Consider the following 27,305-nt stretch of genomic DNA (forward strand, 5'->3'; position numbering starts at 1 on the left):
TTTGCTGCCCACCCCTGATCTAAGAAGATGTGTTCCCCTCTCTCAGGAAGGGAACCTACGGCCTTCTGCGCATTGCTGGACTCTCTCGTTGTCTGTGACCATTGGGCTATGCTGCCCTGAGGCTGACGGCAGTCTGAGACCCGATGACGACATTCAGAACCCCAGCAAATCTGAATACTCAGAGCAGGGTGGAGAAAAATCAATGTTGTTTTTTAAAAAGAAAAAGAAAATTCAGATTTTTTAATTATTTAAATCGGATTTTTTAAAATTTAAATCAGATTTTTAAAATTTAAATCAGATTTTTAAAATAAAATGCTTTCGGAGGAAAAATCCTGCTAAAGATTTGCTATTTTAGTCCAATAAGGAAATAAGGATTTGTTTTCCATTTTTCATGTGTACTAAAACTCCCTCCAAGCTTTTCGTTTTGTTTTTAATTGTTTAACCACATCAGTTAACAAACATGGATACGTATGCTACGATGTTACTGTCTTAGTTAAATGAATCGTTCAAACTGTTGCTAAGGAAATGATCTGTTTTTCTCCTGGCAATAAAGCACAGCAGAAAAGTTGCCCAAATATAAGCAGTTAACTTATAAAAACCTCACAACAATTTCATAACGATCTGTACTTCTAACAGTAGAGCCAAATCAGTAATTCTTGATATAACCATAAAAACTACTCTGAAAATGTATAATTCCAAAATGTATGTCTATTTCAGCAGCGGTATCGTAAAAGCCCGTTTTCGTAAGGCGGCGGATTTAAGCTTCGACTTTTCGCGGTCGGAATTTGGAGGGGGGTGGGAAGAGTGAGGTTTACATTCAGGCCAATACGGTAAACCCGGTATCTTTGGCCATGATCCGGCTGCTGCTAAGGGTTTTCTGATGCTCTCGCTCTCCCCTGCTATCCACTTACGTTCCCTGGCTTCGTCGCGTGGGAGATCCTTCGCTTCTGGCCAGGAAAGAGCGTGGTTAGACAGTCTTCGGCCAGCTTTTCCTCGGACCCTTCCTCTTTCGACGGCTGATGGGGGGTGGGGAGAGAGAGAGAGAGAGAGAGAGAGGGAGGCAGGGGATAAAAAGAGAGAGGGTCAACGAAAGGGAACGACTGCTTTCTGCTCCACCACCGTTTGCATATTTTGCTGGGAAGCGCAAACAGAAGCGAAAGCGAAACGAAGAAGATTTGTGGGGCGGTAAGTCACTTTGCAGAAGCAATTGCACCGGGATCAGCAACCTTTTCCAGCTGTGGGCCGGTCCACCGTCCCTCAGACCATGTGGGGGGCCGGACTATACAGTGGTACCTCGGGTTAAGTACTTACCGTATTTTTCGTCCTATAGGGCACACCGGCCCATAGGACGCACCTCGTTTTTTGGGGGGGGAAATGAATTTAAAAAAATTATTCCCCCCCCGCCGCCGCGGCTGCCGCCCCAAGCCTTGTGCACACCTGCCCGAAGCACGGGGCACCCTCCAGAGGGCTCCCCGTGCTTCGGGCGACAGGCTGCCGCCCCAAGCCTCGCGCGCTCGGCGGGAACTCCCACCGGGCTTGCAAGGCTTGCTGATAGCTTCCTGAAGCCTGGAGAGCGAGAGGGGTCGGTGCGCACCGATGCCTCTCGCTCTCCAGGCTTCAGCGAAAGCCTGCATTCGCCCCATAGGACGCACACACATTTCCCCTTCATTTTTGGAGGGGAAAAAGTGCGTCCTATGGGGCGAAAAATACGGTAATATGTTCCAGAGGTCTGTACTTAACCTGAAACTGTTCTTAACCTGAAGCACCACTTTAGCTAATGGGGCCTCCCGTTGCTGCCGCCGGAGCACGATTTCTGTTCTCATCCTGAAGCAAAGTTCTTAACCTGAAGCACTATTTCTGGGTTAGCGGAGTCTGTAACCTGAAGCGTATGTAACCTGAGGTACCACTGTATTTTTTGGGGAAAAAATTGAACGAATTCCTATACCCCATAAATAACCCAGAGGTATGTTTTAAATAAAAGGACACATTCTACTCGTGTAAAAACACGCTGGTTCCCGGACCGTCCGAGGGCCAGATTGAGAAGGCAATTGGGCCGGATCCAGCCCCCGGGCCAGAGGTTGCCTACCCATGCCCTTGCGTGACAAACTGGAAGCTGCTTTCTCAGAAAGCCCCGCCGCGCAGGACGGTCCTCACCTTGCAACCTCCTGGCCTGCAGTTGCAGTTGAAACCTTCACCTGGTTATAAATATTAAGATGATACCAGCAAGAATGAGTCTCTCTGTAAAATAACGTTTTAAATCAAGTCTTACTGACTAGTGATTTAAGTCAAATCCACCATGATGCTCAGTGCTACTATTTCTGTGATAAATCAGCCTTAGCCTTGAAAAGGCTGTGGGTAGTTCAGGCAGTACAGCACGCGACTCTTAATCCAAGGGTAATGAGTTTGAATCCCACCTTGGCCGAAAGATTCCTACATTGCATGGGGTACAGCTAGGTGACCCTGGTGACCCGTTCCAACTCTTAAAAATTATATGATTCTGATTCTACAAAAGGGTCCGAGCAAATGGGTATTGGCCACAGAAACACCTCCCGTTTTTACGTTTCACTCGGAATAGCTAAACTCAAAAGAATTAAGGGAGTGCGACCCCGCCACAAAGCAGCCTCACCTGGGTTAAGTTGGAGCGGAGCCAGAGGGGCTTTCTTCCCAACCTAAAGGTAAAGGTAAAGGGACCCCTGACCGTTAGGTCCAGACATGGCCGACTCTGGGGTTGTGGCGCTCATCTCGCTTTATTGGCCAAGGGAGCCGGCGTACAGCTTCCGGATCATGTGGCCAGCAGGACTAAGCCGCTTCTGGCGAACCAGAGCAGCGCACGGAAACGCCATTTACCTTCCCGCCGGAGTGGTACCTATTTATCTACTTGCACTTTGACTTGCTTTCGAACCGCTGGGTTGGCAGGAGCAGTGACAGAGCAACGGGAGCTCACCCCATCCCGGGGATTCGAACCACCGACCTTCTGATTGGCAAGTCCTAGGCTCTTTGGTTTAACCCACAGCGCCACCCGTGTACCCTTCTCAACCTACCTACCCCCAAACCTCTTACCCGCTTCCCCAGCCTGCCTTTGTCTTCTGTCTTGACGTCGGTCGACTCGTTAAAAATCCGAAGGCACTCCTCCATCGGGTCGGACTCGAAGTCCACATCCCTCTCCAGGACTGAATAGTCGAGCTCGTCGGAAGAGGAAGACGAGGAGGAGGAAGGAGGAGGAGGAGCAGCTTTGGGCGCCTTAGGGCGCTTCGCCACCCCGTTGTCCCGGGGCGGAAGAAAGCAGCCGTCGTTGTCTCGGTCCGAATCCGAGCTGACGTCCGGGAAGGCCATGGGGTGAGGCTGCCCCGCTTGCCCCTCGTCCCCGCTCTCATCCCCGAAGAGGTCAGCGTGGCTCAGAGCCCGCCGTTTCGCCTTGCACTTGGCTCCGGGGCTCTCCGTGGGACCCTTCGAGGTGGGCCGCTTCCCCTGCTTGTCTTTACGTTCAGCCTGCGAAGCCTCGGCCTTGGGTCTCAAGACCCCGGGCGGGTTCAGCTTGCCATGTTTCTTCCCGCTACCCACCTTCTCTGCTCTGGGGCCTTGCGGGACCTTCTTGCACGTGCCGGAGCTCCCCGCTTTTGCAGCCTTGGGGGGTTCGTCCTGCTTCCTCGAGCACCCGTCGGCGTGGGGCTTGCCGCGCTTCTCCTTACTCCTCTCTCCATTCCTGCGCTGAGCCTTCGCTTCCGCCTTGTCCTTGTCCGCAGCCTTGCCACGCTCCCTCTTGCCGTCCGCCGCGTGGCCGCCAACGGCCTTCTTTTTCACCTTCTCCTTCGGGCCCCCCTTGCCCTCGCTCGTGTCCCTTTTGGGGGGCACCTTGGCCAACCTTTCGCCCTCCTCCGGCGAGTCCTTGATGCCGCCCTCGATGTCCCCCATATCGTACTGCACCGCCGTCTCCTTCATTTGCCGAGAACGGGAATCGGCCCGCGGGGACCCCTTCCCGTCTGCGGGCTTGCTTCCCAGACCCCCTTTCGGTTTCGGAGGGAAGACGGGAGCCGCTTCGCACTCCTCTTCCGAGTCGGAGAACCTGGCGTCCGGCTCGGGGCCGCTCCCTGCGTCGCAGTGCTTCTTGGGAGAAGGCGAATACCCCTCCTCTGGGTCGGCCTCCCTTTTCCTCTTGGCCCCTCTCTGCTCTTTGGCTTTGCTCAGGAGCCGGGCGGAGTAATTCGAAAGAGGGTCATATTCCAAGTCCGTGGACGGCTTGGAGTTGTCCAGGGTGTACTTGCTCTTGGCCACGGCGCAACTGTACTTCTTGGGCTGGGTGACCACCGTGGGGACGTACTCCAGCGAGCTGCCCTTGCCTTTTGCCTTGTCGAAGGAATCTAAGGTGTACTTAGTGGAGCGGCTAGGAGTGGCCACCGCAAGAGGGGTGGGATTGTAGTCGGCCGTGCCGCCCGTGCTGTAGCCCCCGGGGTTATATTCCAAGGCAGCGAATGACTTGGGTGCTGCTGACCCAGAGGCCTTGGAGACCAGCGACGGGGGCTCGGAAGAGCCGTACTCCTTCGCCGTCCCCAAGAGCTCCTCGTACTTCTTTTGCTCTCGCTCGACTTCGTTCTTGACGGCCTCGATGGCCTTGTTGACCAGCTCGAGCTCCAGGATGCCTGGCGCCGCCTCGGCGATCTCCTCCAAGGAGCCATTGCGGCTCTGCAACACGGGCTTGGGAAGCTCCGGGTTGTAAGGGTCATAGCCGCACCCTGCAGGGGGGAAAGAGGAAAGGAAAAAGTTACGACTTAGCATCTTTCTGATAATTCCCATCTAATTTTAAAAATAAAATGTATAATCCACCAGACTGCATCAGCGATGCATCAACCATTGGCATGGCAAGGACCCTGTGTTAGAAACTCAGATACAGTGGTACCTCAGGTACTTAATTCGTTCCGGAGGTCCGTTCTTAACCTGAAACTGTTCTTAACCTGAGGTACCACTTTAGCTAATGGGGCCTCCCGCTGCCACTGCACCGATTTCTGTTCTCATCCTGAAGCAAAGTTCTTAACCAGAGGTACTATTTCTGGGTTAGCGGAGTCTGTAACCTGAAGCGTCTGTAACCCGAGGTACCGCTGTATATATCAGCTAGGTGCCAAATGGCTCCTTAAGCCAAGGTTATAGTGGCCAAAATGGAATGTCGTTTTGGGGCGAGAAGGCTCAAAAGTCGGACAGACTTTGATTTTCATCTGGCTAGTTCAGAAGACAACCCTGAGCTAGTTTAAGAGCTCTGAGAACTTTATGAAGGAAAGTCCCTTGATCCAGGGGCAGTCGACATCTATATTGGCCTATTCCCATCTTTTTCTTAATGGTGACACGGACCATTCCTAACGTAGGGATATTCCGCACAACTGTCAGCAGGGAGGAAACGAAGACAAGCGACAACAATTTGCTATAACGCCGTTCGCTGCTCCTGCTCAGGCTGCCCAGAAAAAGCATTTTGGTTCCTGAGATTCATTCCGATTGTGCAAGTAAAATATAACTGGCAGAATTCTGCAGGATGAGGCGTTAGTGTGTGAAAACAGTCACGATCCAACGATCCCCAGGCATCTTCACTTGGTTGCAATTGGCCCATAAAAGGTAAAGGTAAAGGGACCATTAGGTCCAGTCGTGGCCGACTCTGGGGTTGCGGCGCTCATCTCGCTTTACTGGCCGAGGGAGCCGGCGTACAGCTTCCGGGTCATGTGGCCAGCATGACTAAGCCGCTTCTGGCGAACCAGAGCAGCGCATGGAAACGCCGTTTACCTTCCCACCAGAGCGGTATCTGTTTATCTACTTGCACCTTTGACGTGCTTTCGAACTGCTAGGTGGGCAGGAGCAGGGATCAAGCAACGGGAGCTCACCCCGTCATTGCGGGGATTCGAGCCGCCGACCTTCTGATCAGCAAGTCATAGGCTCTGTGGTTTAACCCACAGCGCCACCCGCGTGGTCAAGTGGCCAATAGCCAGGTTCAAAATGAGCCTGGGGCCTGGCAAATTTCAAAGACTGCCGGAGAGCGACTGCTGTCAAGCCAGTACAGATTATGTATCTTTTAATTTAAAAAGCAGAGCACGAACACATGTTTTTATTGGTTTTTCAGAGCAATATAATACAGATGGTATTGGACCAGAGGGTGAGAGTTCTGGCAGGGTATTACCGATGAGCCCATCACAGCTACTCCCCCCATTTTGTGGGGACTGTTGCTAGCTGGAAATAACCTCCCTGCCTTAGCTAGGCAGACATAATCTCTGAGAAAAAGGGACCAAAAGGAGGAAACTGAAGTACTACCTTGCCTTAGCCAAACTAGAAGTGGCGGGGAAAGGCTTTTCAGAACAATTGCCCAATACAAAGACTTCTAGGAAAGGAACTATTGCCCAAGAAGGCTCTGTTTTTTAATCAGTTTCTTAAGCCGGTCGCCTGAAGAGCAGAGATAAGCCCACTTTCCGTGAAGCTCGCTTACAGAAGCCACTCCAGAAACGAAGAGATATAAATCTCCCGCCACCACAAGCCACTCCGGCCAAACTTGCGGAGTCAACCTATTCCTGGAAACGGCTCTTCATCGAGAACTAACAGAAATGTCAAATGCGTTCGAGGTTTTGAAAAGGAGTGTGTCTTTGCCAGGGTAGCGCAGATGATCTCCCCACGCTGCTGTGCTGCCTTTTAGAGCTTGCCGGACTCGATCCCAAAGCCACAGGTTCCCCATCTCTGATCTCACAGAATTGCAGAGGCGAAAGGGGCCTCCCAGGGGCCATCCAGCTGAACCCCCCAAAATGCCAGGATCACAGCTGAAGCATCCTGTGACGGGCAGCTTAAAAACCTCCAACTTTCCGAAGCAGCCCGTTCCACTCTTGCCGCCAGAAAGCTCTTCCTAATGTTTCGTCGGAATCTCCTTTCTTGAGTATCAGGAAACAAGCTAAGAAGACGCGAGGATGCCTCTGTTTACAAGAGGTGCTCCTGTCCTGAGATGAGGGTCAGGGAAAACTTCTATCCCCCCCCCCCCCGATGATGCTTGGACTCCCAATTCCCATCAGCCCACACGGCCAATGGTCAGGAATTGTGGGACTTGCAGTCTAGCAACATTGGGGGGTGGGAGGTGTTGGCCAGCGCTGAATCTTGCAAAGGGGGGGTCAGGGACCATCATAAGTTGCAGCAGCTCAGGAAACATTACTGAAAAATGGAACTGAAAGACTATTTTGACCTCCGCCCCCCCCCCTTTACATACAAAACAGAGTTTCACCCCTGTGAAATTTGTCTCGAAAGAAAAGACAGAAATGAGGCGATGAGTTTCTGGACACCTGCAGTTCAAAGCTTAACCCAACTTGTCTTATAATTAGCAGGGAGAGACCATCGCGGGCAACGGATGTTTGAAAATTTGCCAATTCCCCCACGCAACGCTCTGAGTCATTTCAGCACCCTATTTAAGGGCAATTAAAAGCAAAACAAAAACGAAGCTCTTCTTTCTAATGAAGGACATGGAGAACAGCGGCTTCGTCCCAGCAAGACGGTGAAACAGATAACTGCAAAGGCCGTTTGCTAATTTCCTCTCCCACCTTTCTTCGTGACTTGGGTAATTCAAGGCTGCCTCTTCAGCAGGTTAAAAGCGCAACATATACAGGTGATTCAGGAAAAATAGCTTGGTGGGAAGAGCACACACTCTCCACGCAAAAAATTAAAATAAAATAAGTGCCAGGTTCAAATCCTGGATTCTCCAGGGACAGACTCCCTGCCTGAAAACCTGGACAGCAGCTGCCAGTCCGTGTAGACAACACTAATCCGGATGATCAGTGGCGTAAGTCACCTTCCGATATTCATATTTAAAGAAGCCATTTCTTTAGGCGAAAGCCTGTAGCTCAGTGGGACAGCGTGCAGAAGGTTCTGGGTTCAATTCCCAGCATCTCTGGGTAGGGGAAAAAAGCTCCTTTTTGTGAGACCGGCCGGTATAGGGTAGTATACAAATTTAATATTAATAACCTTGGAGGTTCTGTCAGTTAGCACAGGCGACAATAGATGAACAGCCTGACCAGGAAGCTTCCTACATAAGCCTTCAAGGAAACAGCATGATAATACCAACACATACCATATTTTCCGCTCTCTAAGACGCACCAGACCACAAGATGCACCTAGTTTTTGGAGGAGGAAAACAAGAAAAAAAAATATTCTGGATCTCAGAAGCCAGAACAGCAAGAGGGATCGCTGCGCAGCGAAAGCATCAATCCCTCTCGCTGTTCTGGCTTCTGGGATAGCTGCGCAGCCTGCATTCGCTCCATAAGACGCACACACAGTTCCCCTTACTTTCCAGGAGGGAAAAAGTGAGTCTTATAGAGCAAAAAATACGGTACTTTGCAAGCAATGCTTTGCACACTAAGTTATCTTCCACATGACTCAGGGACCCCGATCTCTGCCCTAGACCCTGCAAAGACACGGCTCCCGACAGAACGAGCTTCCCTGCTCTGTTATTTCGATATGGTTTAAGGCAGGTTGTCGTGCTCTTAAAAGTAACCCGTCCAAAACCAAATTGAGGGAGGGAGCCACGGAAGAAGAAACCAATAGTTTTAGGACAATTCCTATGCTTTTCTTTCCCGTTGGTTCCCCTTCGAACAAAGGGATTGATTTTTCAATGGTGTTTCGAGCACACACCCCCAATTTTTTTTTTTAAATTTTGATGATTACACTATGTAAGGATCAAAGGTCACTTAAGACCCAGGTAAAATGAACTGGGGGGGGGTGAGAATACTCTTTCCAGGTATCAAGGGTCCAAGTTGACCCCAACAGCGTGAAAAATTGCACTTCACAATGCAATTGCTACTTAATCCAGCCGTTAAGAGTAGGGAACATTAAACATTCAGTACTTTAAATAAAAAACACACCTCCAGGAGATTTAAGTCAACACTGGATTAATTATCAAATGCAGTCTACCCCCACCAGTTTAAAACCCTCTCTGTGGGCATGTATTTGACCCAATGCGCTGGACCATAAAGAAGGCTGATCGCCGAAGAATTGATGCTTTTGAATTCTGGTGCTGGAGGAGACTCTGGAGAGTCCCATGGACTGCAAGAAGATCAAACATATCCATTCTGAAGGAAATCAGCCCTGAGTGCTCACTGGAAGGACAGATCCTGAAGCTGAGGCTCCAAGACTTTGGCCACCTCATGCGAAGAGAAGACTCCCTGGAAAAGAACCTGATGTTGGGAAAGATGGAGGGCGCAAGGAGAAGGGGATGAGATGGTGGGACAGTGTTCTTGAAGCTACCAGCATGAGTTTGACCAAACTGCGGGAGACAGTGGAAGACAGGAATGCCTGGCGTGCTCTGGTCCAGGGGGTCACGAAGAGGCGGACACGACTAAACAACAACAGCTATATATATATAGATAGATAGATAGATATAGATATATAGATATAGATATAGATGATATAGATATATAGATATAGATATAAATGATATAGATATAGATATATATATATAGATATAGATGATATAGATTAGATATAGATATAGATGATATAGATACAGATATAGATATAGATATATAGATCTAGATATATAGCACAGGAAAGCTTAGATGAAAACAAAGGATTTCAAGAATGCTTCACAGGTAAGTAGCAGAGAGCGAAGGGTTACACAGCCTACATACAAATTCACCAGCCGCATTGTAGGCTATTCGCCTGGAAGATAGCGTGCCTCACCTCCAGAGAGCGGCCAATAATAGCAATCTTTTTTTACCTGGCACCCCAAAGAAAGAACACCAAGGATAGCAGGATTCCATCTTTTTTTTAAAAAAAAATATTTTACCTGGGCTCTCGTGCGTTAGCAAGGAACGGAGGTATTTGTTCATGCTTTCAACTCTTATTTTAACGTCTCCTTTGCAGGCGAGGACGTCGGCAGTCATGACTGCCCTAACTCCTGTGGCAGCAGAGATATATCAGAGGGTGGAGGAAACTGGTCACAGGTCCCAGTTTCGCAGACTCGCATGGCTTTTAAAGAGACACTGCCCTCTTTTAGGTTTTCTGATGTTTAACTTTCCCACGAGCCTCCAGAGACCCCACAGTGCAGGTAAAACATGAAGCCCCCCCCCACCTTTTTCAGATTGGGAGATTCCCTAACTGAAAGCGTTAAGCTTATTCATTTGCCAAGGCCAGTGCTTTTTTTTTCTTTTAAAAAAATGTTTAGGGGTACTCTCATATTCCTACTCGTATTGAAATACCGCCCCTCAATGAGGCCAAACTTAGATTCACAAAATGTTCAGGGGGTATGCGTACCCTTGCGTACGCATAGAATATACCTCATTATAGATAGAGGGGAGCGCAAGAGCCCCTGAGCATACACAGAGCACAATAGACAGATAAAGATAGAAATATTGAAATATCTAGTTATAGATAAGATAGATACAAAGATAGGAGTGCAAGAGCCCCTGAGCTTACACAGAGCACGATAGATAGATAGGCAGATAGATATAGATAACAATATATAGAAGTATCTAGTTATGCTGTAGATAGATACATACATAGATAGACAGGAGTGCCAGAGGCCCTGAGCATACACAGAGCACAATAGACAGACAGATAGAAAGATAATGATATACAGATATGCCTAGTGATATATAGATAGATAGAAGTACAAGAGTCCCTGAGCATATGCAGAGTGCCTTCCCCTCCTCTGATGCAGGGTGGGGTTTCCTTCCCTCGCCTCACTCCCTCCCTCCCTCCCTCTCGACGTACCTCTGAGCATACAACAGAACACAATAGACAGATAGATAGAAAGATATATTGATATATCTAGTTACAGTATAGATAAGACAGATAGATAGGAGTGCCAGAGCCCCTGAGCATACGCAGAGCACAATAGACAGATAGATAGAAAGATAATGATATATAGATAGATAGACAGACAGACAGATAGATGGGAGCGCAGGAACCCCTGAGCATAGGCAGAGTGCCCTTCCTCTCGACTCACCCCTGAGCATACGCAGAGCGCTCTATATCTATATACCTATAGATAGACAGGAGCGCAGGAGCCCCTGAGAATAGGCAGAGTGCCCTCCCTCCTGAGGGCGGGCGTGGCTCCCTTCCCCCCTCCCTCCCTGCCCCTGAGCATATGCAGAGCGCTCTACACCTATATACCTATAGATATATGGGAGCACAGGAGCCCCGGAGCATACGCAGAGTGCCTTCGCCTCCCCCCCTAAGGGCAGGCGTGGCTCCCTTCCCCCCTCCCCCTCGACTGGCTCCTGAGCATACGCAGAGCGCCTTCCCCCTGAGGGCGGGCGTGGGGCCCTTCCCCCCTCCCTACCTCCCTCTCGACTGGCGCCTGAGGATACGCAGAGCGCTCTATACCTATATACCTATAGATAGACGGGAGCGCAGGAGCCCCTGAGCATACACAGAGCGCCCTCCCTCCTGAGGGCGGGCGTGACTCCCTTCCCCCTCCCCCCTCCCTCCCGGCCCCTGAGCATACGCAGAGCGCCTTCCCCTCCCTCCTGAGGGTGGGCTTGGCTCCCTTCCCCCCCTCCCCCTCGACTGGCTCCTGAGCATACGCAGAGCGCCTCCCTCCTGCGGGCGGGCGTGGCTCCCTTCCCCCTCCCCCCTCCCTCCCGGCCCCTGAGCATACGCAGAGCGCCCTCCCTCCTGAGGGCGGGCGGGCGTGGCTCCCTCCCTCCCTCCCCCTCGACTGGCTCCTGAGCATACGCAGAGTGCCTTCCCCCTGAGGGCGGGCGTGGCTCCCTCCCTCCCTCCCCCTCGACTGGCCCCTGAGCATAGGCAGAGCGCCTTCCCCTCCCTCCTGAGGGCGGGCGTGGCTCCCTCCCTCCCCCTCCCCCTCGACTGGCCCCTGAGCATACGCAGAGCGCCTTCCCCTCCCCCCCTAAGGGCAGGCGTGGCTCCCTCCCTCCCTTCCCCCCTCCCCCTCGACTGGCCCCTGAGCATACGCAGAGCGCCTTCCCCTCCCCCCCTAAGGGCAGGCGTGGCTCCCTCCCTCCCTTCCCCCCTCCCCCTCGCCTGGCCCCTGAGCATAGGCAGAGCGCCTTCCCCTCCCTCCTGAGGGCGGGCGTGGCTCCCTCCCCCCCTCCCTCCCCCTCGACTGGCCCCTGAGCATACGCAGAGCGCCTTCCCCTCCCTCCTGAGGGCGGGCGTGGCTCCCTCCCTCCCTCCCTCCCCCTCCCCCCCTCCCTCCCCCTCCCCCTCGCCTGGCCCCTGAGCATACGCAGAGTGCCTTCCCCTCCCCCCCTAAGGGCAGGCGTGACTCCCTCCCTCCCTCCCTCCCTCCCCCTCGACTGGCCCCTGAGCATACACAGAGCGCCTTCCCCTCCCTCCTGCGGGCGGGCGGGGCTCCCTCCCTCCCCCTCCCCCTCGCCTGGCCCCTGAGCATAGGCAGAGCGCCGTCACCTGCCGCCGAGGCGGAGGGCCTCCTGCTGCTCCTGGCCGGGGGGGGCCTGGCCTGGCCCTGCTGCGGGCCCGGCGGGTGTCGGAGGTGGCAGTAGGGCCTGTGGCAGGCGGTGCCGAAGGGGCAGTCGACGCCTCGCAGGAAGCCGCTCGAGCGGAGCATCCCGGCGGGGCATGAGGGGAGAAGGGACGAGGCCAACCGCCGGCTCTTTCTTCTTCTGTCAGGCCGCCGCCATCTTGGCTGAGGGCAAGGCCGGGGGCTTCGCCGCGCCGCAACGCGCCTGCGCCGCGCGGGCCGGAAGCCACGCCTTCCCCTCGCAAGACAAGAGAGGAGGAGCTCGAGAGGGGCAACAACGCGCATGCGCCCCGAGGGGGCGGCCATCTTGATTGAAGCCGTCTGGTTGCGGGGACAGGGAGAGGGAGGGCAGCCACTGCGCATGCTCCTTAAACCATAAAGGGTGGAGGCTTCGCGTGCTGCGGCGCCATGTTAGCTAAGGGCAAAAGGCCGAGAGGATGTAGAGTTGCCCCAAAGCGCATGCTCGTTGCCAGAAGGGTCCTTCAACGCCCACTTTAGTGTCTTTCCACGACATGAGGTGGCTAAGGAGGTGCCTGTTGGAAAGTTGGAATAAGGAAGGGGAAATGGGGTAAAATCACGGCCAGAGGGGAACGGGTATGAAAGAGGAAAGGGGGATTTAAAGAAGGAAGTCGGGGAGAAAGGGGAAAAAAAGGAACTGAGCAAAAGTCTCTTGGCTGCCAACTTTTCCCCCCAGAAAAGGCTCCTCTGCCCTTAAAACTGCATTTTTTAACTTTTTTTATTAATTTTTTTACAAAAGTACGACCTGTCTTGAGTGTCTTTCCTCCTCTCTCACCTCGCAAAAAAAAGATGCACAATAGGGGGACATCTATTGCATTTTTCTCACTGGAACAGTAGGCACAGGAGCCCTGCTGCAGGGAACATGGAGAAGTGTTGGCAGCAAAACTAAAGCAAATAGTCAAAACTTGGCAGTGTTGGGTTGGAAGTTGGGTATGATCAAAGGCAGGGCCTGTTCCCGTGCGCCGAGAGCCTCTGAGCACGTCAAAAGTGGCTCATTATTACAGAGCAAAGTGCTGGTCTCTCCCTCCACGAAGGTTTTATTTATTTACATTTAATTCCACGCTGCATCATTTTTATAGATCTCCAACCCTATTCGCAGAAGGTTGTGTTTCTTCCATTATTAAATGAATCCACACGTCGGTTAACTGTGATGGTTGCTTGCTGGTCATGTTGTGCGGATGCCCAATTATTGTCTTCCAAAGCGACTCCTCTATTCCGAACTTAAAAATGGGAAGCGTAATGCTGGTGGTCAACAAAAGAGGTTTAAAGACTCTCTCAAGGAAAATCTTAAAAAATGTAGTATGAACACCGACAACTGGGAAACACTGGCCTGAGAGCGCTCCAGTTGGAGAACAGCCTTGACCAAAGGTGTCGTGGGCTTTGAAGACACTCGAACTCAGGACGCAAGGGAGAAATGTGCTAAGAGGAAGGCACGCTTGGCAAACCCTCACCAGGATCAACTCCCGTCCGGTAACCAATGTCCCCACTGTGGAAGGACGTGTGGATCCAGAATTGGCCTCCTCAGTCACTTACGGACTCACTGTGAAAACCGTGTTCATGGAAGACAATTTTACTCGGCTACGAGGGATCGCCAAAGAAGAAGAAGAGGTCAAATATCAGCAAGGCAGAGACATCCTTTGGCATTTTCTACACTTGGGGTGTGTGTGTTATGCACAACATGTCTTCTTCAATCCTCTTCCTAAATAACTTGGCAGATAGCTTATAAAAACAGTACAGTGGTACCTCGGGTTACATATGCTTCAGGTTACAGATTCCGCTAACCAAGAAATAGTACCTCGGGTTAAGAACTTTGCTTCAGGAAGAGAACAGAAATCGTGCTCCGGCGGCGCGGCGGCAGGAGGCGACATTAGCTAAAGTGTTTCTTCAAGTTAAGAACAGTTTCAGGTTAAGAACGGACCTCCGGAACGAATTAAGTACTTAACCCGAGGTACCACTGTAATCCATAACAAAGAGTCCCCTTTCCCACCCCAGATCAGTCTTGCGGTGAACTGCTGTGATTCCCACACCAAAAGGGGGTTGGTTTGGATGTCCTTTGGGGAGCCCTCCAACTCTCCCCATTCTCCGAGAAAATTCTGATGTTCTTAAAAACAAAGCCGCCGTCCCAAACACACGGACCAGCAAGGAAGCCCTTCTTAAGACACGGCAAGCCATTTATGATAGCATGCAGAAAATCTATTTCACAAACAGCACACAAGACACACGAGTAAAGCAGTTTGTCGTTTTTATTTTTCAAGCGGCACACCCAAAACACACACGCGCACACATACGAGCTTCAGTGCTTCTTAAAAAACAACAGGGGAAAAGGGTGCGTGGGATATTGACAATATCTCAAATCGTTCACCCCCATCCCCACCACGATGCACGGGTTTTTTTCAGACCAGGAGAAGGGAACACGTTGTCAAATAAATACATTGCGTAATCCACCATTTGCACAAGTCGTACGGCAGGGTTTGCCAGCTGTTTTGGCAAATTTTCGGCTGCTGAGCGGGTGGCCAGACCTTCTGGCCATGTCTCTCCCCTGCCTGCCAAGACAGAAATACAAAGTGCACGCACACCCAACTCTTCCGTTTCCAACGGATCTTGAGAAAAGACCCGGTTGGATTAGTCAGAGCCTCGAAAAAGCCCCATAGAGACGAGAAAGGAACTTTGAAAGATTGGCATTCTCCCCCAACTTCCTCCTTCGGCACCTTGTGCTTTGCAAGGGAGAAAAACGACAGCCATGGGGCTTTGTGTGGGTCTCAGAGGGGGAAGATATCTCAAGATTTAGGGCAGTCGAAGAACTCCTCACGTTTTCTCAGAAGCAGCCTGGGGTCACATAACCCTACTTTTAAAAACACCGGCCAGTTCAATGTTACTAGTGCAAACGCAGCCACAGCTACGCAGGGGGAGAAATCCTATTTCATTCAATGGGGTAATAAGAGGCTTTAAGGAATGCAACCTCAGGTTTGGGGGTTGTTGCTTTTTTGTTTGTCTTATAATAAACTAAAAAGTTTTAATTAAATAGTTTTAGCTTTCACCAGCTCCTGTTTTCCGAACCGACAGAACTGTCCACAAAACCCTTTTAAGATCTGCAGGGTTGACCGACAAGAACGCAAAGAAGATCCTTAGAAAGAAAATGCGATGAAGGCATTTGTGTTCGCTGTTTCTCATAATAAACATACCGTATTTTTTGCTCTATAAGACTCACTTTTTCCCTCCTAAAAAGTAAGGGGAAACGTGTGTGCGTCTTATGGAGCGAATGCAGGCTGCGCAGCTATCCCAGAAGCCAGAACAGCAAGAGGGATTGCTGCTTTTGCTGCGCAGCGATCCCTCTTGCTGTTCTGGCTTCTGAGATTCAGAATATTCTTTTTCTTGTTTTCCTCCTCCAAAAACTAGGTGCATCTTGTGGTCTGGTGCGTCTTATAGAGCGAAAAATACGGTAGATGGATAGATGGATGGATTAGGACTTTGGACACAGTCAGCCTCCTGTCAGCGCGTGGAAATCGCCAGGTGGGTGCTGATTTCTTGGCTGTAATGGAAAAAATACGTCGCGCCTCCGACCAAAACCAACATTTCCCCCCCTTAAAACCTGCACTGCGATTCTAATCCGCATTGCAAACAGACCAAACCAACCCTGAACACTCAACCGACGCGCAGCTTCCCGTTAATTCGCACGCTATTCTTTTTAACCAAAAATAAATAAATCTACTTGCTTTCGTTTAAAAAATATCTCTTGCTTAATTACAAAGGGAGGAGGGAAGGGAGATCATAAATATATAATTTCCCCAGATAACAGGAATTTGGGGGGGGGGGGCCACGGGAATTATGGTTCCCTTATTAGTCCCTGAGAACTCAGGAAATTTTAAGATGGGGGGAGGAACGAAGATTATCCCAGCTGAGCAGGCAAAGCTTCCAGCTGCTCGTCAGCTGGTGTGCTTCCCAAAATGCCTTGCGCTTCCCAGCCTGCATCTTCAGGTCTTGAGTTCGAATCCAGGGCCTCATGGAGGCCGGGAAGTATCCCGGAAGGGCCTAAATCGCTAGACCTGAAGCATTGAGGTTTATCTAGTTTGGGGACAAGGAACCTTTGGCGTGCCAGGTGTTGCCGAACTACAACTCCCATCAGCCTCTGCTGCCAGGGATGATGGGAACTGTAGTTCCACAGTATTTTCCGGGCTCAAAGGCTCCGTGAGCTTGGCCTAGCTTTATGGGGCACGGATTCCGCTTGGGGTTTTGCGCAAAGCCCGGATTGCGCTTGGGGTTTTGCACAAAGCGTTCGAACGTCGCTCCACCGGCTTGCAGACTCTCTGCCCCATCATCCAGCGCCGGCACAGAGACGTCGCTTTTCTCCCCAAAGTGCAAGCGCACGTCCCTTCTCTGGTTTCCCAAAGGACCCTGGACGGAAGTCCGGATCCGACGGGGTGAAAATGGGAGCCTCGAAAAGCAAGAGGAAGCGGGAAAAGCGGCCGCTCGCCGTGACTTGCTCCTCCGACTCTACGGCATTTTCCGAGGGAAGACGCAAGGCAACTTCGCAACCAAGGCAGGCAGCGACACCGCACAGGTGTCGAGGTCTGCCCAGCACCAACCCGTAGACTGAGCAATCGCAGATATGGCTATTGCCAGCTTGGCAAATTAAAAAAACAAAACACCCCGCCCTCCTGCGCTGAGGGGATACCTGCACCCTGCGAGCAAGCCTCACAAATGCATTTAACCAAGGAAGAAGGAAGAGGTGCCTTCAAGGCCGCGATCCAGCTCTCTGGAAGCACCAAGGCACCGAAACTCACGTTAAAAACACACACATATATCTATTTCTCTTTATCCACACCCTGAAATACAGCTCGGCTGGGGAAGAAGGGGGGGGGAAGTGCTTTGAAACGTACCCAACATCCCTCGCAAAAACTCGCCCAGGCTCTGGTGTGGTTGGGTTTTTTGGGGACTACAAAACCCATCATCCCTGGTCCTGCTAACCAAGCATGATGGGAGTTGTAGTTCAGAAACAGCCGGGGACCCAAATTCTGGGCGACACAGACTTCTGCTTCTTGCCGGCTCCGCAGTCTACCTAGCTCAGCGCTGCCCACCGAGCAGCGCAGCTTCCCCGGAAACCGAAGCAAGTTCTTAATCCTCATGATTGCGGGCAAAGCGATTCCCAGCTCCACCGCTTGGCTGTAAGGCAGGTTTGCAAGAGAGGAGGAGGAGGATAAAATCCTTAAGCCTTCTTCCCCCTCCCAGTTCAACATCCCCCCCCCCGACCGATGCAGATTCTACATTTAAAAATAAAATAAATTACACTGTTTATATATATATCGATATAAAAATAACAAGAACAGCCACACCCATAAAAACAGGTCCTCCATTTTCTATGTACAGATATTAAAATTTGGACCCGGTTTGGGGGGAAGGGATTATTTACAAATTTTAGGGATAGGGTACCCACTAGCAATGCGCAGCTAAGTCCCAGGGAATAGGATTGACAGATATGCAAATCAAACAGGCCTCTGATGCAGACCGCGAGGAGAGCGGTTTCCCAAACTGGGGTCTTTTGGATGCTATTGGACTCCAATGGTCATGTCCTCCGCCCACTGGGCATGCTGGCCGCTGGTGTCCGGCCCCCGGAAGGATACAGGCATCCCCATCCCTGTGCTAGGAAGACGCATTCCTCAACTCTCTGTGCAGCACACACAAACGTACCGTATTTTTTGCTCTCTAAGACTCACTTTTCCCCTCCTGTGTGTGCTTCTTATGGAGCGAATGCAGGCTGCGCAGCTATCCCAGAAGCCAGAACAGCAAGCCTTTCACTGCGCAGTGATCCCTCTTGCTGTTCTGGCTTTGGAGATTCAGAATTTTTTTTTTTTCTTGTTTTCCTCCTCCAAAAACTAGGTGTGTCTTGTGGTCTGGTGCGTCTTAGAGAGCGAAAAATACGGTATTTGTTTTCCCTTTTAAGGCTGGGTTCCGATTAATTGCAGGCAGCCGTGACAGCAAGGAATATATTATTTAGGGGGGAATATACCTCTGGTGACCAGGTTCCGGGAACAAATGACGCCGGATTAGCTCAGACTATACCGTACCCTGTTTACTAAGCATCCTGGAGTCATCTGTTCACCGCAATCGTTCCTCCCCAGCAAGAGGCAGTCTACCTTTGGTTACCAGATCCGGGTGATGTGCAATTCGGACATCTCTGTCCCATTGTACCATATAAATGAGCTTCCTAAAACCATCCGTCTGGCCGAAGAAAGGTTTGGCGCGTTCTAGACTAATTTCCCCATCCTTTCCTGAGTACTGGGGAGCCAGGGAAGGGGGCCGAGAATCCAGACTTTTCCAGAAAGTGATAGGGAACGGCAGGGTGGGACGATCTGAGACACCCAAACCAGAACGTCCCTTTGCGTTGGGAAACCGAGGCAAAGGGGCTGCGAGGGGACCCTAGATGCCAGAAAAACCCCGGCAGGCGTGGGGCAGGGGAAGGTGGACAGTTGCGATCGAATGGACCGAAGCAAGTTGCCTGGAACGGTTCCTCCAATCGCCAGCGGCGACCTTCGCTCCCTGGAGGCTCCCAAATTGGCAACCGGGAACAGGCCCCCTTCGCCCAGCGGAGGGTCCCTGGCGGGCCAGCAAAGCATCGTGGGTAGCAGCGGGGCCATTTCAGGGGGCGGGGCTGTCGTGGGCGGGGCTTCCAGCCAAGCTGCTTGCGGCAGAGTCACTGGGAGAGGCGCTGTGGCACTCGGGTCTCCGGACCATATCCGGGCGGAAAGCCGGGTGGCGGCGGGCGTGCTTGGTGAGGTGGTCGCTGCGCATGAAGCGCTTCTCGCAGAGCGGGCAGGCGAAGCGCTTCTCGCCGGTGTGGGTGCGCAGGTGGCGGGCCAGCTCGTCGGAACGGGCGAATCGCTTCTGGCAGGAGGGCCAACCGCAAGGGAACGGGCGTTCGCCTGCAACGCAGAGAGAAAAGCAAAGCGCGAATCATCATCATCATCCTTTTTATTCGACCGTCAGTCAGAAAAAAGTACATTTTGTCAATACAGTGGTGCCCCGCAAGACGAATGCCTCGCAAGACGGAAAACCAGCTAGACGAAAGCTTCGCAAAACGAATTTCCTATGTGCTTGCTTCGCAAGACGAAAATGTCTTGCGAGTTCCTGCGGGGTTTTTTTCCTTTCCCCCCCTTTTTCCCAAGCCGCTAAACCGCTTATCAGCTGATGGCTAAGCCGCTTATCAGCTGATCTTTAAGCTTAACAGCTGATGCTAATCCGCTTATCAGCTGATCTTTAAGCCGCTTATCAGCTGATGCTAAGCCGCTTATCAGCTGATCTTTAAGCCGCTTATCAGCTGATCGTTAAGCCGCTTATCAGCTGATCTTTAAGCCGGCTAAGCCGCTAATACTGTAGCGCTAAGCCGCTAAACCTCTAATGGGCTTGCTTCGCAAGACGAAAAAACCCGCAAGACGAAGAGACTCGCGGAACGGATTCTTTTCGTCTTGCGAGGCACCACTGTACACAGTTAAAAACATCCAGGAAGATTTTAAAACTTAGCCAACACTAATATGGGCTAAACAGATAGCCCCACATCAATACAGTCAATTATAGTCTTGCGACGCTTAAAGGCTAAGAAAAGAAATTTGGCCACCAGGGAAGGTATAGCTCTAGTGGAGTTATTCAGCAAGTGTAAAACCTGGTTTTCTCCGGGTAGGAAGCTGAACTGACATAGGAGTGGGTCTATAAAATTTTGTCTAAGCTCTGCATAAGAAGGGCAAGTCAAGAGAATGTGTTCGGTGGACTCCACCACCCCCATGGCACAATGACAGGTTCTCTGGGCGTATGGTACTCCCCTGTACCTTCCCCACAATATCGCAGAGTCAAGGACATTTAATCTAGCCGCTGTAAGAAGTCTATGGTATTCCACATAGTGGATTTCTGCAAGGTAGGGGGCTGGTATGGTCCGATAAATCTGGTCCCCTAGGAACATCCCTGGTTTTACCTGGGCTATGTCCTCTTGTCTGGCAATGTCACTCAGTCTCCGGGAGATCACAGCTCTAGCTTGATTGTACATCATAGACTCGAAGTAAAGGAGAGACAATCCGCAGGACTGAACCTCATTAATGACCTCCCTTTCCCACGATGATTGGAAATCGTCCCTCAATATCAAGGGGGCAATACCCACTGGTTTAAAACAAAGCTTGAGCCATAGCCAGAGCTTCGTCTTCAAGGCCACATACCGTAGAGCTTGCCAGCCGACCTCTAATCTCATAACCGCACCCGCTACCGTGAATCGTGTTGTCATTCACGGTAAGCTGGAGTAACAGGGTGGATACGATTTATTCCTTATTTATTTATTTATTTAAAACTTTTATTGATAAATGCAAGACTTGCAAACACAAACCAGAACATGAAACAAACTTATTCTACATAGATACATACACCTCATACATACATAGATACATACGCCTTGCCAACAAAGGTCCGTACAGTGGTACCTCTGGTTACGTACTTAATTCGTTCTGGAGGTCCGTTCTTAACCTGAAACTGTTCTTAACCTGAAGCACCACTTTAGCTAATGGGGCCTCCTCCTGTGCCGCGCCGCCGGAGCACGATTTCTGTTCTCATCCTGAAGTAAAGTTCTTAACCCAAGGTACTATTTCTGGGTTAGCGGAGTCTGTAACCTGAAGCGTATGTAATCCGAGGTGCCACTGTATAGTTAAAGCTATGGTTTTCCCAGTAGTGATGTATGGAAGTGAGAGCTGGACCATAAAGAAGGCTGATCACCGAAGAATGGATGCTTTTGAATTCTGGTGCTGGAGGAGACTCTTGAGAGTCCCATGGACTGCAAGAAGATCAAACCTCTCCATTCGGAAGGAAATCAGCCCTGAGGGCTCACTGGAAGGACAGATCCTGAAGCTGAGGCTCCAAGACTTTGGCCTCCTCAGGAGAAGAGAAGACTCCCTGGAAAAGACCCTGATGTTGGGAAAGATGGAGGGCCCAAGGAGAAGGGGACGACAGAGGACGAGATGGTTGGACAGTGTTCTGGAAGCTACCAGCATGAGTTTGACCAAACCGTGGGAGGCAGTGGAAGACAGGAGTGCCTGGTGTGCTCTGGTCCAGGGGGTCACCAAGAGGCGGACACGACTAAATGACTAAACAACAACAACATACACCTCTCAATTTAAGATTACAAAAAAGAAAAGAAAACAAACATACAAACTAAACATACAGACATAAATTTTGACTCTTGGAGGATGGGTGGCGGCTAACAGATTGAGGTTGAATCCTGACAAGACAGAAGGACTGTTTTGGGGGGACAGGAGGGTGTGGGGGATTCCCTGGTCCTGAATGGGGTCACTGTGCCCCTGAAGGAATAGGTGTGCAGCCTGGGGGTCATTTTGGACTCACAGCTGTCCATGGAGGCGCAGGTCAATTCTGTGTCCAGGGCAGCTGTTTACCAGCTCCATCTAGTACGCAGGATGAAACCCTCCCTGCCCGCAGACTGTCTGGCCAGAGTGGTGCATGCTCTGGTTATCTCCCGCTTGGACTACTGCAATGCACTCTCCGTGGGGCTGCCTTTGAAGGTGATCTGGAAAATGCAATTAATCCAGAATGCGGCAGCTAGACTGGTGACTGGGAGTGGAGACCATATAACACCGGTCCTGAAAGACCTACACTGGCTCCCAGGACATTTCCGAACACAATTCAAAAGTGTTGGGGCTGACCTTTCAAGCCCTAAACGGCCTAGGCCCAGTAGATTTCCGGAACGGATTAAGTTTGGCGCTTTTGTTTTTGCTCTTTATTTTGCGTTTTTGTTTTTGAGGCCTTTTCGGTTAATTTGTTTTCGTGACTGTGTGGAACCCAGTTCAGCTACTGATGGATTGATCGTGTGGCTGAGGAAATGGATAAAATCCAAACAATGACCACCATCAGTGCAGGTAAGGAAAAAAAATCCATTTCAATTTTTATCATCTACAATACTGTCTGATTTATTTTATAGTACGGTACATTGATTACTGCTTTCATTTTACGGATCATCGGTCTCGTTAGGTAGTAAAATTCGTGTCAAATTGCTGTTTTAGGGGTTGTTTTCAAAAGTCTGGAACGGATCAATCCGTTTTGAATTCCTTTCTGTGGGAAAGCGTGCCTTGGTTTTGGAACGCTTTGGTTTTGGAACGGACTAAGTTTGAGAACCAAGGCACCACACTGTAAACCAGTCCTTATTTGGGCCGCACGAGGACTAGAACGTTGACTTAGATTAACTGGGCTCTGCTCTGCCAAAGGAGCGTGCCGCCGCAGATGTCTTTGCAACCTAGCTTATGCCCATGAGAGTTCGCTGCCCTTAATCTCTTCGTGGGAGGAAAGCTAAGCCAAGCAGGCAGATGTCAGGATTGCACAAGCAAAAGTCTGCATACCGTGGGGTTTGGGTTTTTCCTCTCCTCTCTCCTTTTGGAGCGTCTGTTTACCCAGATGCAGCCCTGACGCTTTGTTTTTCTCGGCAAAGCTTTTTGAGGCTGGCTTGTGCCTTTGCAAGATGGGGACTTTAAAACACACCGTGAAACCACCACTAACAGCTCTCCATCGAAGGAACTATCTGTTCCAAGCTTGTTGAGAGCTCTCTCTCTCTGCGTATATGTGCCAAGAATTGGATTTGTTAAATTATTTTTGTATGCCACAACCGCTGATCGTATTTTGTTAGCTAAAAAGTGGAAAACCCAAGAATTACCAACAATAGAAGAATGGCAGATGAAGATGATGGATTTTTTGGAGCTAGCCGACCTAACCGGAAGAGTCCGCGACCAGAAGGAGGAGGAGTATCAGGAAGAATGGAATAAATTTAATGACTATTTAGTTAAATTTGTTAAGTTAAACTAACTGAAAATAGCTTGCAGATACTTAATGGGCTTAGGGTTTTATTTATGTTAAGTGATGAATTTATATGTTTAATTCCATAAGGTGAAGATATAAGAATGTTAATGTTTAAGTTAAATTTCATAAAAACTGGGATTTGGAAAACCGTTAAAAGGCCTTGCAATGAAATTCAACCAAAGGGAAGCGAGGAAGTCACTTTACAAAGTTAACAACTTTCAATAAGGCTATGATTTATGTGTGTTTGTTTATTTGTTTATAATATTGTGAAAACTAATAAAATTTTTGGAAGAAAAGAAAAAGAATTGGATTTGTGTATCAGGACACTAAACCAATTCAGCGTTCCGAAGCAGCGAGTTCTTCGGAGAAATAAACAAACACCAGTTTACGTTCCACCAAGGCGATAGGTGTGATGGCGGGTTTATCTTCATATATTGGGCTTCCTGAGAAGGAGCAGTCTACCTGGAAAGCAAGAACTTCGGAATCCAGGAGTGGGGTGGGGTGTGGGTTTTTTGTGTGCAAAAATCCTTGCCGCTCTTCATTTTGGTTACGGTGAAGGGAGGGTTGCCTTTTGAGCTTCTGAATATCATTTTGGTGGGGAGCAGACTGTAATAAAGCCTCTTTCTTGATCAGAGGGGAAAGCGAGCTTGTGTTTGCTCATGTAATGAAACCCCTGGCTCTTTGTGTAGCCTTTTGTCCACAGGCAAACTTATATTTGTTGCAGTATCTCCACACACACCCCTTCCCCACAGCCCCTAAAAGGGTTGTCAACTGGGGAATGTGGCCCAGGCAGAAAAAATGGGTTTCCTGGCCCTTGCTCTCTCGGCCCAGGGTCCAAGGTCACCCAGTGAGTTTCTGGATGCAGCGGGGATTCGAACCCTCATCTCCCAGATCCTAGCCCGACGCTGTAACCAATACACCACACTGCCTTCCTAGAGACCTTCTGCTGTGGGCAGCTCTCTAAATTAAGCAGGTCCATAAATATGGGGAAAGCGAAATCTCACTTATAGAGAAGGATCCGAAATAAGTCTCCGTGATTTGGAAAACCGTTAAAAGGATATGCAATGGAATTCAACCAAGGGGATGCGAGGAAGTCACTTAACAATGTTAATAAGTGTAATTTTCAATAAGGCTATGATTTATGTTTGTTTGTCTTATGTGTTTGTTTGTTTGTTTATAATGTTGTGGAAACCAATAAAAAATTTTTTGGAAAAAAAAGAAAAGAAATAAGTCTCTGTGAAGCTTGAGGTTTTTTTATTTATTCCAGGTTTTGTTTGGCGTTTTAATGTGTTGTAAACCGCTTCGAGATTTGTTCTTTGTTAATAAAACGCAGTATAGAAATGAATAACGATTATTATAGTAATAAGTCACACGGCCAAAACAAAGACGCAGACATTCTGTTGTGGTGACAGTAACCTTGGTTTAAGACGCCGTTTGGCGATTAGCTGCTATACAGTGGTACCTCGGGTTACATACGCTTCAGGTTACATACGCTTCAGGTTACAGACTCCACAACCCAGAAATAGTACCTCGGGTTAAGAACTTTGCTTCAGGATGAGAACAGAAATCTTGCTCCGGCGGCACGGCAGCCACAGGAGGCCCCATTAGCTAAAGTGGTGCTTCAGGTTAAGAACAGTTTCAGGTTAAGAACGGACCTCCAGAACGAATTAAGTACTTAACCCGAGGTACCACTGTATCTGAGTTTTTTAACTCAGCACATTGCTGGCATGGTGCAAATGTCCAGAATCCGAACCAGGGAAGCCACATACTTTTCTAGCAGCGAACAGTTCCGCCCCTTTTCATACAAAATCGGAATTGGACACACTGCCATTTTCCCTCTCGCTCGCCTGCAAATTCCTGTAAAAGGCCAGGTTTTCGGTTGGTAACCGGTCTCTCCAGGGCTGGCAAAAGCAATCTTTGCCCGTTTTGTGCCCATCCCACTTCGCCACAACCTTCCCACCCACTCTCTTAAGGTGTTTACTTTCTGATGGTTTTTTTTTTTTTTTGGTGGGGGGGCGGGTTTGTAAATGGTTGTGTTTGCCCAGCAGGTCTGGGTGGAGAGCCAAGAAACCAAGCCACAGCCAAACCCCTCCCCAAATTGAAATTTCCACACAGCAGGTCCCTCCCACCCGCCCCCCTCCCAAATCAGGCCACCCTAGGCCGGCCACACCCTCCGCCCCACATGGCAAGACATTTGCCAAACAAGAAGTGGGCGAGATTTGAAGCCGGGAAAAGATTTCCATAAGGTTTTTCTTCAAATTAGGGAGCAGGGACACGGGCGTAGCCAGGATTTTTGCTAGGGCGGGGCAGGCTTTTGTTGGGGTGGGTGGAGGGGGGCGAAGCAGAACCTCAGATTTGTATTGATTAGCCCCCCACCCCACCCACTTACGCCCCTGGGCAGGGACGTAAAGCAGAACCCGGCGCCTCCTCCCGTCTTTGGCAAGCGAAAGCCCTACCGGATCAGTCAAACAAACAAACACGCTTGTTTGCTTGTTCTCCGGCGGCCGAGGTAGACTGCGCCTGGCCCCGGAGGCTCGACCGAACCTGGGATTTTGGTCCTCAAGAGACATATCGATAGGATACGAGACAGATATAAACCCAAGCCGCCCACTCTGGAGAGTCTCCGCATCCCACCCTCTACGCTCTTCGTGCGCGCTTTCGCTTTCGGAGCACGTGGGGCCGGGATCGCTCAGCCCACGCGCGGGGGCGTGGGGGGGGGGGTAAGGCGGCGGAGGCGCTCCCCGGCGGCACCTTGTAAGGGCGGGCAAGAGAGACCGGCGCAGAGGTCTCTATCGCGACGTGGGTGGGCTGCGTAATCACCCGAGCCCAAATCCAGGAAACGCGTGCGTCGACACCGCCCAGAGCCAGCGAGCGAGGCGCGGTCTCCCCACGTGGGTGGAGGCCACGGGGGTGGGGCGGGGGAGGGAAAGCGAGGCGGGAACCGGCCGGAGGGGAGGGGGGCCTCGGGGTTCCGGGGGTGCCACCTTGAACGAAATATCGGGGGCCCCCAGTAAACCCGCATAATCCATCACATGGCGCGCGTTCGAATGCCTATCCACTTTTGGGGATATGTTATGAAGGGGGGGGCAAAGACCCCCTCGGCCCCCTGGGGTGTAAGATGGAGTTGGGGGGGGGGAGAGACTGTCCCCGGGCTGGGGGGGGGGCGGCCCTTACCCGTGTGCGTCCGGAGATGCGCCTTCAGATGGGAAGATTTGCCGTAGATTTTTGCGCAGCCCTGGAACGGGCATCGGTGCCTCTTGGCCGCGCCGGAGAGGTTGCCTGCGCCGTCGGGGGTTACTCCCAGGGCTTCCCCCGCCGCCTCCGGCGGGGCCGCGACGATGGGGCGCGCCCCGCGCTCCTCCTTGGCTCCGGCGGCCGGGTGTAACAGGGCTCCGGTGGAGATGGAAACGAGGCACTCGGCGGCCAGGTAATCCAAGCCCGACATGATGGCACCGCCTTCCTCTCTCCCCAAAAAAGCCGTCCAGGCGGCTCCTCGCCTCCTCCTCGGATGGACAGGCTGCGCGCCGCCGCCGCCGCCGCCGCTCCGCCTCGCCCCTGGCGCAACGTGGAGAGACGGCAGGAGGGGAGGGACGCCGGCGACCGTCCCCGCCCAGGCTGGGCGGCGCGCGCGCTCGCGCTCGTGCACGCGCCAGGGGCGAGGGCAATTGAGGCTGCGACGGTTTGACCCTCCTACCCTGCCAGTCTCCACCCCTGGGTGCCGTCGGAGGGAGGAGCGCGCAGAGGGTGGAGCGCAAAGAAACCAGGCTGGGACGCGATGCCGGCGCGTCTCTCTCGGCGCAGGCTGGGGCGCAATCCCACAGACTGCGGCTGGGGAGTTTCTCCCGAGTTTGCCCCCGTGGGAGTTTCCTCCCCCCCCCCAGCCATCTCCCCCAAAAAAGCTCAGCAACGCTTTGTGAGATCTCTCCACATAAAACTCAACAACTTCCGCCGCCCATCAAAAATCCATCAAAGAAAAGTCATTCTCCGCGCTCAAGAGAGCCACCTTGGA

The 27,305-nt window shown here is 51.2% G+C and overlaps 2 protein-coding genes across 3 annotated transcripts in view; both read right to left on the reverse strand.

Annotated features, from left to right (window-relative positions):
• The window catches only part of REXO1 (RNA exonuclease 1 homolog), a 38,148-nt gene extending 25,379 nt beyond the window's left edge, over positions 1 to 12,769 (reverse strand). The window contains exons 1-3 of one of the 2 annotated variants that reach the window (XM_080988748.1): positions 12,376 to 12,769; positions 3,061 to 4,730; positions 912 to 1,016 (exon numbers count right to left, since the gene is read on the reverse strand). In XM_080988748.1, the coding sequence (XP_080844874.1) occupies positions 912 to 1,016; positions 3,061 to 4,730; positions 12,376 to 12,754 (2,154 nt within the window). In that variant the 5' untranslated portion in view covers positions 12,755 to 12,769. Of the gene's footprint in view, positions 1 to 911; positions 1,017 to 3,060; positions 4,731 to 9,787; positions 9,900 to 12,375 lie in introns of those variants that run through there. The other variant, XM_080988749.1, reaches the window with a different exon arrangement.
• A 1,922-nt stretch (positions 12,770 to 14,691) lies between these two features.
• Positions 14,692 to 26,891, reverse strand: KLF16 (KLF transcription factor 16). Its single transcript, XM_080989291.1, has 2 exons — positions 26,471 to 26,891; positions 14,692 to 19,383 (listed from the first exon to the last, which is right to left on the reverse strand). Exons 1-2 carry the CDS (start codon positions 26,739 to 26,741, stop codon positions 19,100 to 19,102), a joined length of 555 nt encoding a protein of 184 aa, XP_080845417.1. The 5' UTR covers positions 26,742 to 26,891; the 3' UTR covers positions 14,692 to 19,099.
• Between the last annotated feature and the right edge of the window lie 414 nt (positions 26,892 to 27,305).

Source organism: Podarcis pityusensis, assembly GCF_964106645.2.
Source record: "Podarcis pityusensis genome assembly, chromosome: 18".
Classification (NCBI taxonomy): domain Eukaryota; kingdom Metazoa; phylum Chordata; class Lepidosauria; order Squamata; family Lacertidae; genus Podarcis; species Podarcis pityusensis.

Bases quoted from the DNA above. Each gene is read 5' to 3' on its own strand.
- KLF16 (XM_080989291.1), bottom strand. From the start codon at position 26,741: ATGTCGGGCTTGGATTACCTGGCCGCCGAGTGCCTCGTTTCCATCTCC. The intron at 19,384-26,470 runs GTAAGGGCCGCC...TCTGCGTTGCAG, and splicing joins GCATCTCCGGACGCACACGG to GCGAACGCCCGTTCCCTTGC.